This window comes from Helianthus annuus, chromosome 3 (genome assembly GCF_002127325.2).
Source record: "Helianthus annuus cultivar XRQ/B chromosome 3, HanXRQr2.0-SUNRISE, whole genome shotgun sequence".
Lineage (NCBI taxonomy): Eukaryota > Viridiplantae > Streptophyta > Magnoliopsida > Asterales > Asteraceae > Helianthus > Helianthus annuus.
The window spans coordinates 152413031-152426824 of record NC_035435.2 but is presented as its reverse complement, the minus strand read 5'-3'; the positions used below and the strand labels follow the sequence as shown (position 1 = coordinate 152426824).

Here is a 13794-nt window from a genome sequence, read left to right as displayed (position 1 = left end):
AAAGTTCTTGATGAGGATGTCCAAGTCTTTGATGCCATATGTCAGAGGATGCACGCACTGTAGAGAAAGCAACTTTTGGAAACTTTTGGAAACGAACGAAGTGAAGGAAGACAAATGGAGTAGAGCCCGTTGTTACTTGGACCAGTGAGGAGGGTATTGCCCGTAGATGTATCCTTCACAGAAAAAAAGAAGGTTTCGTTTAATTTGTGGAACATGAAGGACATCAGTTAAGGAAAAAGTTTTAGTTGGAGAAAGAATTTTTTTAGAACCAATGTGTAAAATAGGCAGGCTCTCACCGTTGCCAACATGAAGTGAATCCTGACCATAATAGGGTTCGGAGTTGTCAAGGCTTTGAAGATCTGGAGCAGCATGGCTATTTGAACCTGGCTATTTGAACCTGGAAGATGTCTGTGCTCGATGCTCTGCATAATTTGCTGAATGTTGTCCTGATCTGATTGTGTTAGGATCACGATTGGGACACTCAGACGGGATGTGACCTATTCCACACCTGTTACAAGTAAACGGTGTTTTGATTGGATGCCCAACTAATCTGGCCTCGATTACCACCATTGTTGTTGTTACGATTGTATCCACGACCGCCATTGTTACGGCCTTGGTTTGGAGGACCACAACCACGGCCACGGCCACGAGAACTATAGAAAGCGTGCGGCTGTGATGATTGGGACTGGACTTGAAGGCCGAGTTGAGACATGATTTGTTGAAGTGCATGAAGAGACTCCGTTGGTATGGAGTTTGCAGCCGCAAGAGGAGATGGCCGATTTGTTGTGGCAGCAAAGGCTTGTATTGGTGTGGTAGCAGGTTTCTTGACCATATATTCATGGTCAGAGAGTAGGCCAGGAAGTTCAGAAAAGGTTGTCGGGAGTTGACGAGCCAATATAGTAGACTTTAAGCCATCATATTCCTCACGAAGACCAGTCATGACTAGGTCTTTGTCTTTAACTGGTTCGCCAATAGCAGCCAAAGCATCAGCATATTCCTTCCTGTGCTCTTGTGAGATAGTCTGATGATGTTTCATTATCTTTCATCTGTATTTTAAGCAATTGTGCTTTGAGAGTGTATTCACGAGAAGTTGTTCCCTGGACGTGTTTGAAAGCACTTTCAGAAATTGTAGACAATAGCAACATGCGTACATGGGCATCATTGTAACATAGTTAGGGTTTGGCTGTGTGGTTTTTGTGGCCTCCTTGTCAGAAGAAGTTGTTGTTGTGATTGTGGGTTCAGGGCAGGGGATTGTTCCATCAACATAATCAAATAAATGATTAGTAATGAGAAAGGGTTGAACCATGGTTTTCCAATAAGAATAATTAGTGGAAGAAAGGGTAAACCCAAACTTGTGGGAATTGTGGCTGTTTTTATCTGTTGTGGAGAATGGAACCAGAAGCGCCATAGTGATCAGCTGCTGGAAAAAAAGAAGAAGAAGAAGAAGAGAGGATGCTGCTGGCGGCGGCAATATTAGGGTTACAGAGACAAGGCTTCTGGGTAATTGTATTGTATCGTATCGTATATCAATAATAATATGAGAATACATGGATATAAATACAGAAGAACATATTTACATATTAATCCCTCTAATATATGAACATGTATAAACTTAATAATATATAATGTCTAATATACGATAGGGAGGAAGTCATATACAAGGGCGCTTATGCATATACTAAATTCACTCCAAACTTTTTTCTCAATTATAAATACCACTGAAGTTTCAATATTGTTCCGTTGTGAAATTTTTCATAATTTCTTAAAACTGAGTGACATAAGCGGAAAAAAGCTACAAGTGGTTTTTATAGTTGGGAAAAAGCTAGACCGACTTTTGTGGAACAATGATGAAACTTGGTACTTTTAGGCCACATGTGATACCTTTCCTATAAAGTACACTTTGGGCTACTTCCAACTCATTTAACACATTCCCTGCTAAGATCATTATTATTTCGGTTTGTTATTTAATTCCAACTCTTACCCTATCTTAGCTTTGCTATTGGTGGGATTTACCGAGTATGATGATGATGATGATGATTTAATTCGAATGTTATTATATCCTTCTATTTTTTATGTGGTGTCAGGCGGAGTGTGATGAGCTGGCCCAACGGGCTGAAGCTTTGAAGGAAGAAAACTCTTCTCTCAGAGCTGAAGTGGGTCGCCTTAGGAGTGAGTACGAGCAACTTCTTGCTCAAAATGCATCACTCAAGGTAATATACAAACAGTTTATTTTCTTTAATATACCACATGCTAAGCGATTAATGGTATCTTTGTACGTGATCTATCTACTTCAAGTGTTTGATTAGTAGGCAAATACACACATACTGACATACATATATATACACACACAACTATATTAGCTAAAAAGGAAATAGGCTAGTGGATCGTAAGTCAACAAAATGTGTTTCTAACGCATATAACCTCATAAACTTTTTTTTATAAACTAGATTAGTATCGAAAGAGTAAAGTACATGGATGGTCCTGTGATTTGCACTTTGTGACGCATTTAGTCCCCAACCAACAAATCTAAAGGTTTTAACATGTCCAAGTTAGGGACTAAATGTGTTATAAAGTGCAAACCACAAGGACCATCTATGTACTTTTGGAAAAAAAGCTGGGGACTAAATGCGTTACAAAGTGCAAACCATAGGGTCCATCCGTGTACTTTTGAAAAGCTAGGGACCAAATCCAAAATTTTGGTAAACCACAGGGACCATTCGTGTACTTTACACTTGTTGAAATAATATAGTTCCTGTGATCACATTAACACAAATACCCCTTCTCTTTGACAGGAACGACTAGGGGAAAGTTCTGGACGGGAAGAAATGACATCTGCCGGGAATGAACAACAGATGGGTACCGAAGATCATCAGGTGGGCAGATAGAACTCGTGCAGAATCATTAATGAAGTTATGGCTTCCCGTGTTTTCTGAGAGCTTAACCTAACGACAATTAGCAAACAAAAATGTGTTTTTACATAGTATTACTACCAGCATCTAGTGAAGATTTCATCGAACACTGACCTTGTTGTCTGTCCTAGATAAGCAGAATAACCTATCAGATTAATCATCGTTCGTTGTTCTCGATCGGCCCGTCTTTTAAGGCCCGATGAACCCGGATGATATGTAGACTATAGTGTGAAATTCATGCCATGCCCTTGTATTCCTAATATGGGTGTTGCTTATTAATTATTTCAACATTTTATGTACTGATATGTTTGTGGTTTGTTAGATGTTGCATTAGGCTTCACTCGGTGTTCATAAATTGTTGAAACCGATTGTACCTTTTAAATCGAAGCAAATTAATCAGTTTGCATGAATATTTAAAACGTTCTAAATTTAACACATGTTTCAAGTGAAACTGAAAATTTTTTGAATTTTTTTTAATCATTTGTATCATTTTTGGTTAGTTCTAATGATGAGAGTATGAGAATGTCAATAATAAGTTTGTTTATAAGGCTATAGGGTATGGTGTTCGTCCCCTGCCCCGTCGAGGAACGGCGACGCCGTCGAACCATCCCCCCCCCCATCGGTCCCCGTCCTCTACGTCCTGCTCAAGACGTTGCCGACGATCCAAATTTGGTGGGCCCCCATTGATGATTTCAACCGTTAATAAAAAGAAAAATTAACAACCCACCACCGCCGGGAACTACAACCACCACCACCACAAATTCGCCTGGAACTAAAACCCACCACCGCCGGGAACTAAAATAGGGTTTTTAGAGAGAGAAGCTAGAGAAATGTAGAAAAAAATGCTGGAAACCTGGTGAACGACTATGGTGGTTGTTGCGACGGTGGTGTGCCGGTGGTGGTTTTTTTTCTTCTGAATATTATGTTTTGCAGGGAAGGTAGAGATGGGGGTCTGGAGTTGGTGGTGGTGATGGGTGTTTGAAAGAGAAGACAACATAGTTTTAGTTTTAGGGCTTGCTTGAGGAACTAAAAGTTATCTTCAAATACAATTCATAACAATTTTTGAAGTCCGAAAAAGAAATTAAGAAAAAAAAAAAACAATTAGTTGTGTATACAACTGACAATTTGAAAAGTCTAAAGCATTTTTTCAAATATCCACGTTTAGGATTTAAAAAAAAAAATCAAAGTTGAATTTTTGGAGTTTTGATTTAACATATAAAAATTCTATTTCTAATTTGTTATTGATATTTTTTTAATATTAATGAAAATATTGTGTTAGTTTATTTGTTAAATGTTAAAAAAAAGTAGAAGATTAAAAAAAACATAAAAGTGGTGGGGTAGGATCATCTAGGACCATCCTCCATACCCTCTAATTTTGTGAGATGAACCATCCTTGGGAGGACTATGACGTGGTGCCTACGTGGCGGATCATCCTCCCTTGAAGGACTTTCACCATACCCTCTAGCAGTATTTAAAAATTGTGAAATTAAATATGATGTATACTAGTCTTTTTTGTCAATGTTGGGTTATTTATTAAGCTAGTCCTACTTATATGCTAAACCTATAATTCTGGTCAATTTAATTAAAGTGTCACATTACTATCACCCATTTAAGTCATTATAAAGGCATCCTAAAATTCCAAGGTTGATAGGCTTAAACATCATTGAAGTTCACTTAATTTAATGACTTGTTTTGTAGCATGTCAAACCATTGATGGATTTTGGAAGGAAAAGAACTACTAAAGTGACAGTCACATTAAAATATAAGATTTTGACTTTATGTTTTAAGCTTTTCACATCATACATTTATGCTCTCATTCTCAAATATTTCAATATATTTTGTAAGCTATTCACGTCATACATTTATGCTCTCATTCTCAAATATTTTAATATATTTTTAAGAAATCAGGTTACTAAAATTCCAATAATATATGTACACACAAACTCACTTTAGAATCAAGAAATATTATAATAAAAATCACATAAACAACACGTAGATATAACAGAAGTGTAAAACAACTTTAAAATCATACAACTAATATTTTTAAGTCATGATAGTCATTTGTAAACTAACTTTGCCAAGAGTGTTTCATAACTTTTGATTTATCAGATACACATAATTACACAGCTACTATCATTTGCTTAATTATTAACGTATTTAAAAATGTCATACGGGTCAAGCTGGTATAAGTTATAAAACAATTATATAATATTTAGACCCCCGTAGTGGGGCGTTTTTTTAAAAAAAAAATTCAAAAATAACACCGAAAAACGCCCAAATCCCATTACATAGGGCGTTTTTGGGCGTTTTTTTCGAAAAAAAATAGGTCCGCGTTGTTTAAAGCACGCTCAAGGGGGGAAATGTTGACCAATCATATTAGAGATTCCATTTGCTTGGCCAATAAGATTTTTAGGTGTTTTTTCTTTATTTTATTTAATGCCCCAATAATGCCCCATCCCCCCACTACACCCATTTTAGAAAACGCTCAATAATGCCCTTTTGCTGACTGGACCGCCACATGGCGTAAAATGCCCTAGGGTGGGGGCATTATCTTCCTTTTCCACTACACATGGTCTTATAAAGATCATTCGTTTATAACATCAATTTTTACTCTTAAATACTACTTACTTAATCAACATGTACTCACATTTATTTAAACTCACACCACATCTGTACGCAACAATCACCAATATCATCGAACCACATGCATTATAAAACTTAGAGTAAATTGCCAAAATCGTCCCTGATGTTTGGGCATGTATGCCATTTTTATCCAAAACAACATTTTTATACCATATAGTCCTTCACTTTTGGGATTTTTTTTGTCATTTTCATCTAAAAGTCTGACTTTCTTTTTTTGCTAAAATCGTCTCTGAGATTTGTGATTTTTTGTTATTTTCATCCAAATATTTGATAGAAAAAATAAAGCAAATTAGACATTTAAATGAAAATGACAAAAAATCACAAATATGAAATACTATATTGTACAAAAAAAAATTGTGTTGAATAAAAATAACAAATATGCCCAAACCTCAAAGACGATTTTCACAATTTACTCTAAAACTTACTCTATTACTTAAAAACTTACTTACATACATACATACATACATATAATATAAATTCTTTTGAACCGACCAACTTAGGTCATCTTCTCACTATAAGTCTACTTTATACAAATTTTTTATAATAATAATTTATAAAAATGATAAATTTATTAAAATAAAAAGTTAGGCATATTTAACTTTTAATTTACTCCTCCAACTCACCCAAAACACAAGGTGAAGAGATAGAGAGAGAAAGTAAAACAATAACAAATAATAATTATATGATTAAGAATGAAGAAAAGCCATTAAAGCTGTACGCCTTCCTTCTCCCCATCATATCATAATCGCACATGGATTTCTCATTCTCATTTTCATTCTTCAATCCTTTCTAGGGTTTCATCTTCCAGATCTACTCTCTCTCCTTCACCATTTCTCCTTCAATCAGGTAATAATTTCATCCAATTTTCTTACATCATTTATCTAGGTTACCGATTTGTTTCCGTTTCTATTGTTCAATTCATGTTTAGTTTCTCCTTGTTTGCTGATAATTGTTAGGGATTTAGGTTACGCGATTGATCTGCATTCACGATAACCGGTTGAATTCTCGAGATTCATTCGATCTGAATCGTAATTGTGTTTGAAAACATTCCGATTATTCGTTCGAATTGAAGTTTTTGATTATTATTAGGTATGTATGTATGTTTTGTGATGATAATGTTTCTGTATACCGTATACGGTTTGTGTTTTAAAAAGTTGAATGCAATATAATGTATGTTTTCTGATTCATAGGATTGGAATCTGAAAGTGTATTTTGAAGAAGTGATTATTCATTTATTTGTGATGTTTTTTAGGTTTTAACTGCTTTTTTGTTTATTTGTTTTATGTTTTGCGGTTGAAGTGTTATTGGAGGATATATTTTGAAGGAAAGTTGGCGCCGCAACGTCGATCACAGCGCCACATGGGCGGCGGCCAGATGCAACAGAGAAATGCGGCTTCTCTGTATGATCAACCTGCAGACGGTAATGCAGGTCCTGCTAGTGATGCTGGAGATGCCGTCATGGCGAGATGGCTCCAGTCTGCAGGTTTACAGCATCTGGCCTCGCCTGTGGCGGCATCTAATGGTGTTGATCAACGCCTTCTACCAAATCTTCTCATGCAGGTATCTCTGAATTTCTCTTGTTTTATCAATTGACATCAATGTTTGTTTACGAAAGTCGTTGTGGTAATGTTATATATGTGCCGTTTTTACTTCTGTTTGCAGGGCTATGGAGCACAATCTGCCGAAGAGAAGCAAAGGCTTTTTAAACTAATGAGGAACCTTAATTTTGGTGGTGAATCTGGTTCTGAGCCCTTCTCTCCTACAGCCAAAGGTTCGGGAGGAATTGGTGCATCAGATGGATTTTATTCACCTGATTTCAGAGGTGATTTTGGAGCAGGGCTATTGGATTTACATTCTATGGATGACACTGAACTTCTTACAGAGGTATGGATCTCATTGTTCAGAATATGTTTTAGCCCTTAAACAGGTTGCTGATTTATAATTGTTAATGAATAAGTATTTTTAAAAAAGTGAGTTTGGATACATGCCTGCTGCTGCTACACTAGTTCTTTTTTGCATTTGATGACTCATGTATTAACTATTAAAATTGGTATTCTATTTTCAGAATGTTTTTTCAGAACCATTTGAGCAATCATCTTTTATTCCTGCTATTCCTAAAGCAGTTGACGACTATGATGTTCTACCCAGCCGGCAGCAAAGAGGACAAGCAGATATAGATGCTTCTTATGGATTACCTACACTTGAAAAAGAAATCAGTTCAAGGGAAAATAATGTGGCTAAGATTAAAGTTGTGGTATGTAGCTCCTCTCTCATATGGTCATTAGTTTCACTTATAACGCGTGTGCAATAATTGATATATGGTAATTATAGATGCCCTGATAGCAATCGGTTCGGTAACGGCTAGGAAAATTAAAACTCTAATAAAACGGATAGATCTAACGGTCTCTTGTGATACATAAACACCACACAAGAAACAATTAGGGCAAAACTAAATGAGAATCAAGACACAGATACACCACTTGATTCTAATCTAGGCTCCAAGAACACCATTCAAGTTGCTACACTTGAATTAGCATGGAAGAATTAATTACTCTCAAAATCCATTGAGAAAAATAACACACAAATTCAAACTCATAAACTCACTGACTTTCATTCGTAAACTGAAGTGAATTACATAAAGGAATTCCTAAAACTAATAACTACCCACTAACTCCGCTAATCTAAATATAACATAAAAACGTGCATGAAACATAGAAAATAAACAAAAGGAAATTGTAAACAAATAAGCTAAAAATGGAATTAGAGTAAAGTGGGACGTGGCTTAAATAATTGTGGCATCCAAACTAAAATCTTGACCCGTTGTTTTTGTTGTTGACCCATATTCGGCTACCGAACCCTTATCATGCCCCATGTGTCATGTAGTACTTATGTATAGGTGTATTAAAGGAGAAACCTAAATCATCTATTAGGTCTAAATGATTTGTGCGTTGTTTATCAAGTTGGTGTTCATATCAGGTGCGTAAAAGACCACTGAATAAGAAGGAACTTGCTCGTAAGGAGGATGATGTTGTGAGTGTATGTGCAAATGCTCTAACCGTCCATGAACCCAAGCTAAAGGTTTGAACATAACTTGAGTTGGAGTTACAATAATTTTCATATTGAACAGAATAAAAAGAACTAATTTTTTATTATTTTAAAGGTCGACCTGACTGCTTATGTGGAGAAACATGAATTCTGTTTTGATGCTGTTCTTGACCAGCAAGTAACCAATGATGAGGTAATATGTCCACACTTGACCCTAAAAGTCGTATCATCTTTTTAATTTTGCTACCAAAGGTTTAATCTAATGGTTCGTCTGAAACAGGTTTATCGCGAAACTGTACAGCCAATCATCCCCATAATATTTCAAAGGACCAAAGCAACTTGTTTTGCTTATGGTCAGACAGGTATGTTATAACCTCTAATTCAGCGTTTGACTATTATTGATTTCTGTTGGCTTTCCTGGTATTGAATTAAGCTGAATGTAAGAGAATACATTGTTCTTTAATTGCAGGAAGTGGTAAGACATATACAATGCAACCATTACCTCTTAGAGCTGCAGAAGATCTTGTGAGATTATTACATCAACCAACTTATCGTGATCAAAAGTTCAAGCTATGGCTTAGTTACTTCGAGATCTACGGTGGAAAACTCTATGATCTGCTGAGTGATAGAAAGTCAGTACTCTACTTGATAATGAACAAATAAACTTGAGATTATTAATTTGAATTTTGATAATGAACAAATAAACTATATGTAGGAAACTTTGCATGAGAGAAGATGGAAGGCAACAAGTTTGCATTGTTGGATTGCAAGAATTTGAAGTGTTAGATGTACAGATTGTTAAAGAATACATTGAAAAAGGGAGCAATGCTAGAAGTACGGGATCTACCGGGGCTAATGAGGAATCTTCAAGATCGCATGCAATATTACAACTAGTTGTTAAAAAACACAATGAGGTAAAGGATACCAGAAGGAATAGTAATTATGATGCCAATGAATCCAAGAATGGGAAAGTTGTTGGGAAAATCTCGTTCATTGATCTTGCTGGCAGTGAAAGAGGTGCTGATACAACTGATAATGACCGACAAACACGGTAATCTGCTCATCCTTCAATACTTAGTCCCCCAACTTCAATATAGATAACTTTAGCCCCTTAACTTTTGACATGTTTAGCCCCTCAACTTTAATAATGACATGTTTAGCCCCTTAACTACATCAAACAACTTTAGCCTTTCAACTTTGATAATAAACAACTTTAGTCCCTCAACTTTAGTATGCCACGTTTAGCCTCTCAACTTTCATAATGACATATTTAGCCCCGTAACTAAAATAACTTTAGCTCCTCGGTAGAGGATCCTGTAAAAAGTGCTCAAAGTGTGAGAAGCGTATTATAACACTATATATAATACTATATAACACCATATAAACACCGTATAATAATATGTAACACCATATAATACCATATAACACTATTTAACACTATATATCATTATATAACAAATATAACACTATAGGTTGTCTGATAGCATGTCTATGATAGATGTATAGTGTTATATTTGTTATATAATGATATATAGTGTTACATAGTGTTATATGATATTATATGGTGTTACATATTGTTATACGGTGTTTATATGGTGTTATATAGTATTATATATAGTGTTATAATACACTTCTCACACTTTAGGCCCTTTTTACACTATCCTTACCCTTAGCTCCTCAACCTTTAATAATAAACAACTTTCGCCCCTCAACTCTAATAATGACATGTTTAGCCCCTTAACTAAAACATCAAACAACTTTAACTCTCGCGATTTGCTTATTTTTATCTACGTTTTGAGCCGCTGCGGAGAGTGGATGGTAACCCACCACTAGTTATGCTAAAAATGTGTTATATGTGACCATTACAGGATTGAAGGTGCTGAAATCAACAAGAGTCTTTTGGCTCTTAAAGAGTGCATTCGTGCACTTGACAACGACCAGATTCATATCCCGTTTCGTGGAAGTAAACTAACTGAAGTTCTTCGTGATTCGTTTGTCGGGAATTCAAGGACTGTCATGATATCCTGCATTTCACCAAATGCTGGCTCTTGCGAACACACTCTCAATACCTTAAGATACGCTGATAGGTATTTTTTTTCATTATTAATTCATCCCGTGTTTCTAGCTTTCTATTAGTGCATATTCTTATGTGGACAACTTTTAATATATTGAAATAAACAGAGTTAAAAGTCTTTCAAAAAGTGGAAATTCCAAAAAAGATCAAGTTGGAAGTTCACAAACAGTTAATAAAGAATCTGCATCAGCAAATATGCTAGTTTCTTCTGATGTAGATGACACTTACGAGCAACATCAAGAAGCAAAATCTATGGATGCAAGTAAACGGGCCCCACAAAGATCTTACAATGCCACATCAGATTTTGAGAAACAACCTCCTCCAAGCTCTTCAAATTATTCCTTCAATGACACTGGCTTCGATAAGGAGAAAGTTGATGTAAAAAGTACTTATAGTGGCTCGAACAATCAGAAAGTATACTCGAGGCCAAGTTCTGTTGAAAAAGAAGAAACAGTGCAGAAGGTATCACCACCACGAAGAAAGAGTTATAAAGAAGAAAAGTTAGAAAGGGATATTAATTGGAACAAGAAAGATAACGGTAATGAAAAATCCGAGAAATTTGGGTGGTTAAAACGAGAGGGTAATAATACCGACATTCCAACCGTGAGTAGTAAGCAACAAGGATCAAGTATTCCCAATGCTAGTTATACGGCATCAAAACAGTCGGAACCCGAGCAGCTTCATGATGAGAATGTCAATGAAATACTTGAGGTAGGTGGCCGGTCAATCTATGATGATTTTGACCAAGTTTGACTTTGATCGTATGAATTTTGGTTACGACTTTATAGGTTATTATGGTTTTGTAGGAAGAAGAAGCTTTAATTGCAGCTCACAGGAAAGAGATTGAAGATACGATGGAGATAGTGCGTGAAGTAAGTAATAGTTTTCATTTAACTGTGAATAAAATATATGCCATTTTCGTCCTTGAGGTTTGGTTAGTTTTGCGCCTTTTGTCCAGAGGTTTGTTTTTTAGCATCTGGATCCAAAAGGTTTGAAATCTTCCCATTTTCATATGGCTCGTTAACTCTTATCCATTTTTCTCGGTTAAGCCAGGGGTATTTCTGTCTTTTTTGTTAACTTAAAAGGGCAATTCGGTCTTTTTCAGAAATATATGGTCTTTTTACATAAAGTGAAAAAGACCAAATTTCCCTTTTAGTTAGCATAAAAGACAGAAATACCCCTGACCTAACAGAGAAAAATAGATGAAGTTAACGGGCCGAATGAAAATGATAAGATTTCAAACCTTTTGGATCCAGATGCGGAAAAACAAACATTTGGACGAAAGTCGCAAAACTGGTCAAACCTCAAGAACGAAAATTGCATATTACTCTTTAACTGTTCTTATTTACATTCATAGTCATCTTTTTTAACCTTGACCGTGTAAAAGGGTATGTAATTAGTAGTTTGACTTTTTGTAAACTAGGAAATGAAATTGCTGGCGGAAGTTGACAAACCAGGCAGCCTTATTGACAATTACGTGACCCAATTGAGTTTTGTGCTGTCACGCAAAGCAGCAAGTCTTGTGAGCCTTCAAGCTCGACTTGCTAGATTCCAGCACCGACTCAAAGAGCAGGAGATTCTCAGCCGTAAAATAGCTCCTCGTTGATGCAAATGGACGGGCCGGGTTAAAACTGGTAATTCTATGTTGTGGGTTAGTAATTTGTTTACAAAATTAGAGTATATTTCAATAAAAATTTGATATTTTGAACCCGTGTGTTTTTGTTTTGTTGTGGTTACAGAAACCAGTGCATGGTGGATGATGATGTGGGTGTGGGTATTTAACCGGGTTAAATCTGAGAGACGTGTATTGATTTGAATGATGTTGTGGGAGAATTTGGGTTGCAAAAGACTTGTGCTAGACAGAGAGAAGTGGAAAAGAAATAGAAAAAAAAAAAAAAAAAAAAACTAGTGTTGGTGGTGGTTTTTATATGTAATATTGAATTACAGCTTCCAACACAAAACACAAACTAATGCTCCTCTCACTGCAAGACTTTTGTTTTTTTATTTTGTTATATGTAAAAATGAAAAATGCATGAGAATGAGAGTATGATTCACTGAACTTTTGTTATTTACTTTGTTATATGTATAAAATCAAACTGATTTGTATTTGTTCCTGTTTAGATGTTACTAATGTTGCATTATTTTGTTAACATTAGTCGCAAAGTTATCAAGGTCAATATATGTTATGCTTGACCATCAACTAGTTCAACGTGATGTTATTACCCACTATAAATGTTGTATGACTAGTATACTGCTAGAAGATTAAAATGGTGTAATATGCTGCACGGTTCGGTTCGGTTATTGGCATTATCCGTAACTGTAACCGAAGTCATCGGTTAATCGGTTCGGTTAATTTGTCGGTTTTCGGTTCTGTTCGGTTAATAACCAATTCAAACAAGGGCTAAGTTTTTTGCTTAGAAATACATGTAATGGAGGTATAACTACATGAAATAGATGTAGAAATACATGAAATTGATGTATAAATAAATGAAATGGAGGTATAAATGAATGAATAGATGTTTAAGTACATAAAATGGAGGTATAAATAAATGAAATGAAGGTATAAATAAATGAAATGAAGGCATAAATAAATGAAATATAGGTATTATTACATGAAATAAAAGTAAAAAACATGAAATACATGAAATAGAGATATAAAAGGTAGAAATATATAAGAAAATAAATGATTCGGTTCGGTTCGGTTCGGTTAATTTCAGTTAACCGATGGTAAAAAAAAATATCCGTTAACCGACTTTCGGTTAATTCGGTTTCGGTTAATTTCGGTTCGATTTTGTCGGTTTTCGGTTCGGTTTCAGTTAACGGTTCGGTTATTGCACACCCTATTATGCCACATGTTTGACTTATAATGGGAATATGTATGTGATTTATCGGTTCTTAACCGCCCTGAACAAAGTATACAAATAAAGTAATCAATAGACATTATTTCGATTTACTGTTGATTGCAAACCTAAATAGTTGTCAATGATCGATAAGAAATATTGTGTGAGCCTATTCGTTTGTGTAATTACCTAAATAGTTGTCAATGATCGATAAGAAATATTGTGTGAGCGGTGAGCCTATTCGTTTGTGTAATTGTGTGTATTAACGTCACTTGTAAATAAA

The 13794-nt window shown here is 35.5% G+C and overlaps 2 protein-coding genes across 6 annotated transcripts in view; both read left to right on the top strand.

Annotated features, from left to right (window-relative positions):
- Nucleotides 1-3225, top strand: part of LOC110930079 (bZIP transcription factor 16) — a 28477-nt gene extending 25252 nt beyond the window's left edge. The window contains exons 12-13 of one of the 2 annotated variants that reach the window (XM_022173308.2): nucleotides 2085-2210; nucleotides 2793-3225. In XM_022173308.2, coding sequence (XP_022029000.1) covers nucleotides 2085-2210; nucleotides 2793-2885 — 219 coding nt within the window. In that variant the 3' untranslated portion in view covers nucleotides 2886-3225. The remainder of the gene's footprint in view (nucleotides 1-2084; nucleotides 2211-2792) is intronic. The other variant, XM_022173311.2, reaches the window with a different exon arrangement.
- Nucleotides 3226-6173: 2948 nt separating this feature from the next.
- LOC110930076 (kinesin-like protein KIN-13A) lies at nucleotides 6174-12783 on the top strand. Of its 4 annotated transcripts, none has more exons than XM_022173304.2 (15): nucleotides 6174-6398; nucleotides 6509-6641; nucleotides 6852-7112; nucleotides 7215-7436; nucleotides 7618-7806; nucleotides 8529-8630; nucleotides 8713-8790; nucleotides 8878-8959; nucleotides 9067-9229; nucleotides 9313-9648; nucleotides 10466-10684; nucleotides 10779-11382; nucleotides 11478-11543; nucleotides 12095-12305; nucleotides 12411-12783. In XM_022173304.2, the coding sequence occupies exons 3-14, from the start codon at nucleotides 6912-6914 to the stop codon at nucleotides 12275-12277; spliced, it is 2445 nt and encodes an 814-aa protein (XP_022028996.1). In that variant the 5' UTR covers nucleotides 6174-6398; nucleotides 6509-6641; nucleotides 6852-6911; the 3' UTR covers nucleotides 12278-12305; nucleotides 12411-12783. The 4 variants fall into 4 exon arrangements, with proteins under 4 accessions (XP_022028996.1, XP_022028999.1, XP_022028998.1 ...); XM_022173307.2 differs by having other exon boundaries at nucleotides 12095-12322; XM_022173305.2 differs by having other exon boundaries at nucleotides 6195-6398; nucleotides 6517-6641.
- Nucleotides 12784-13794: the final 1011 nt, after the last annotated feature.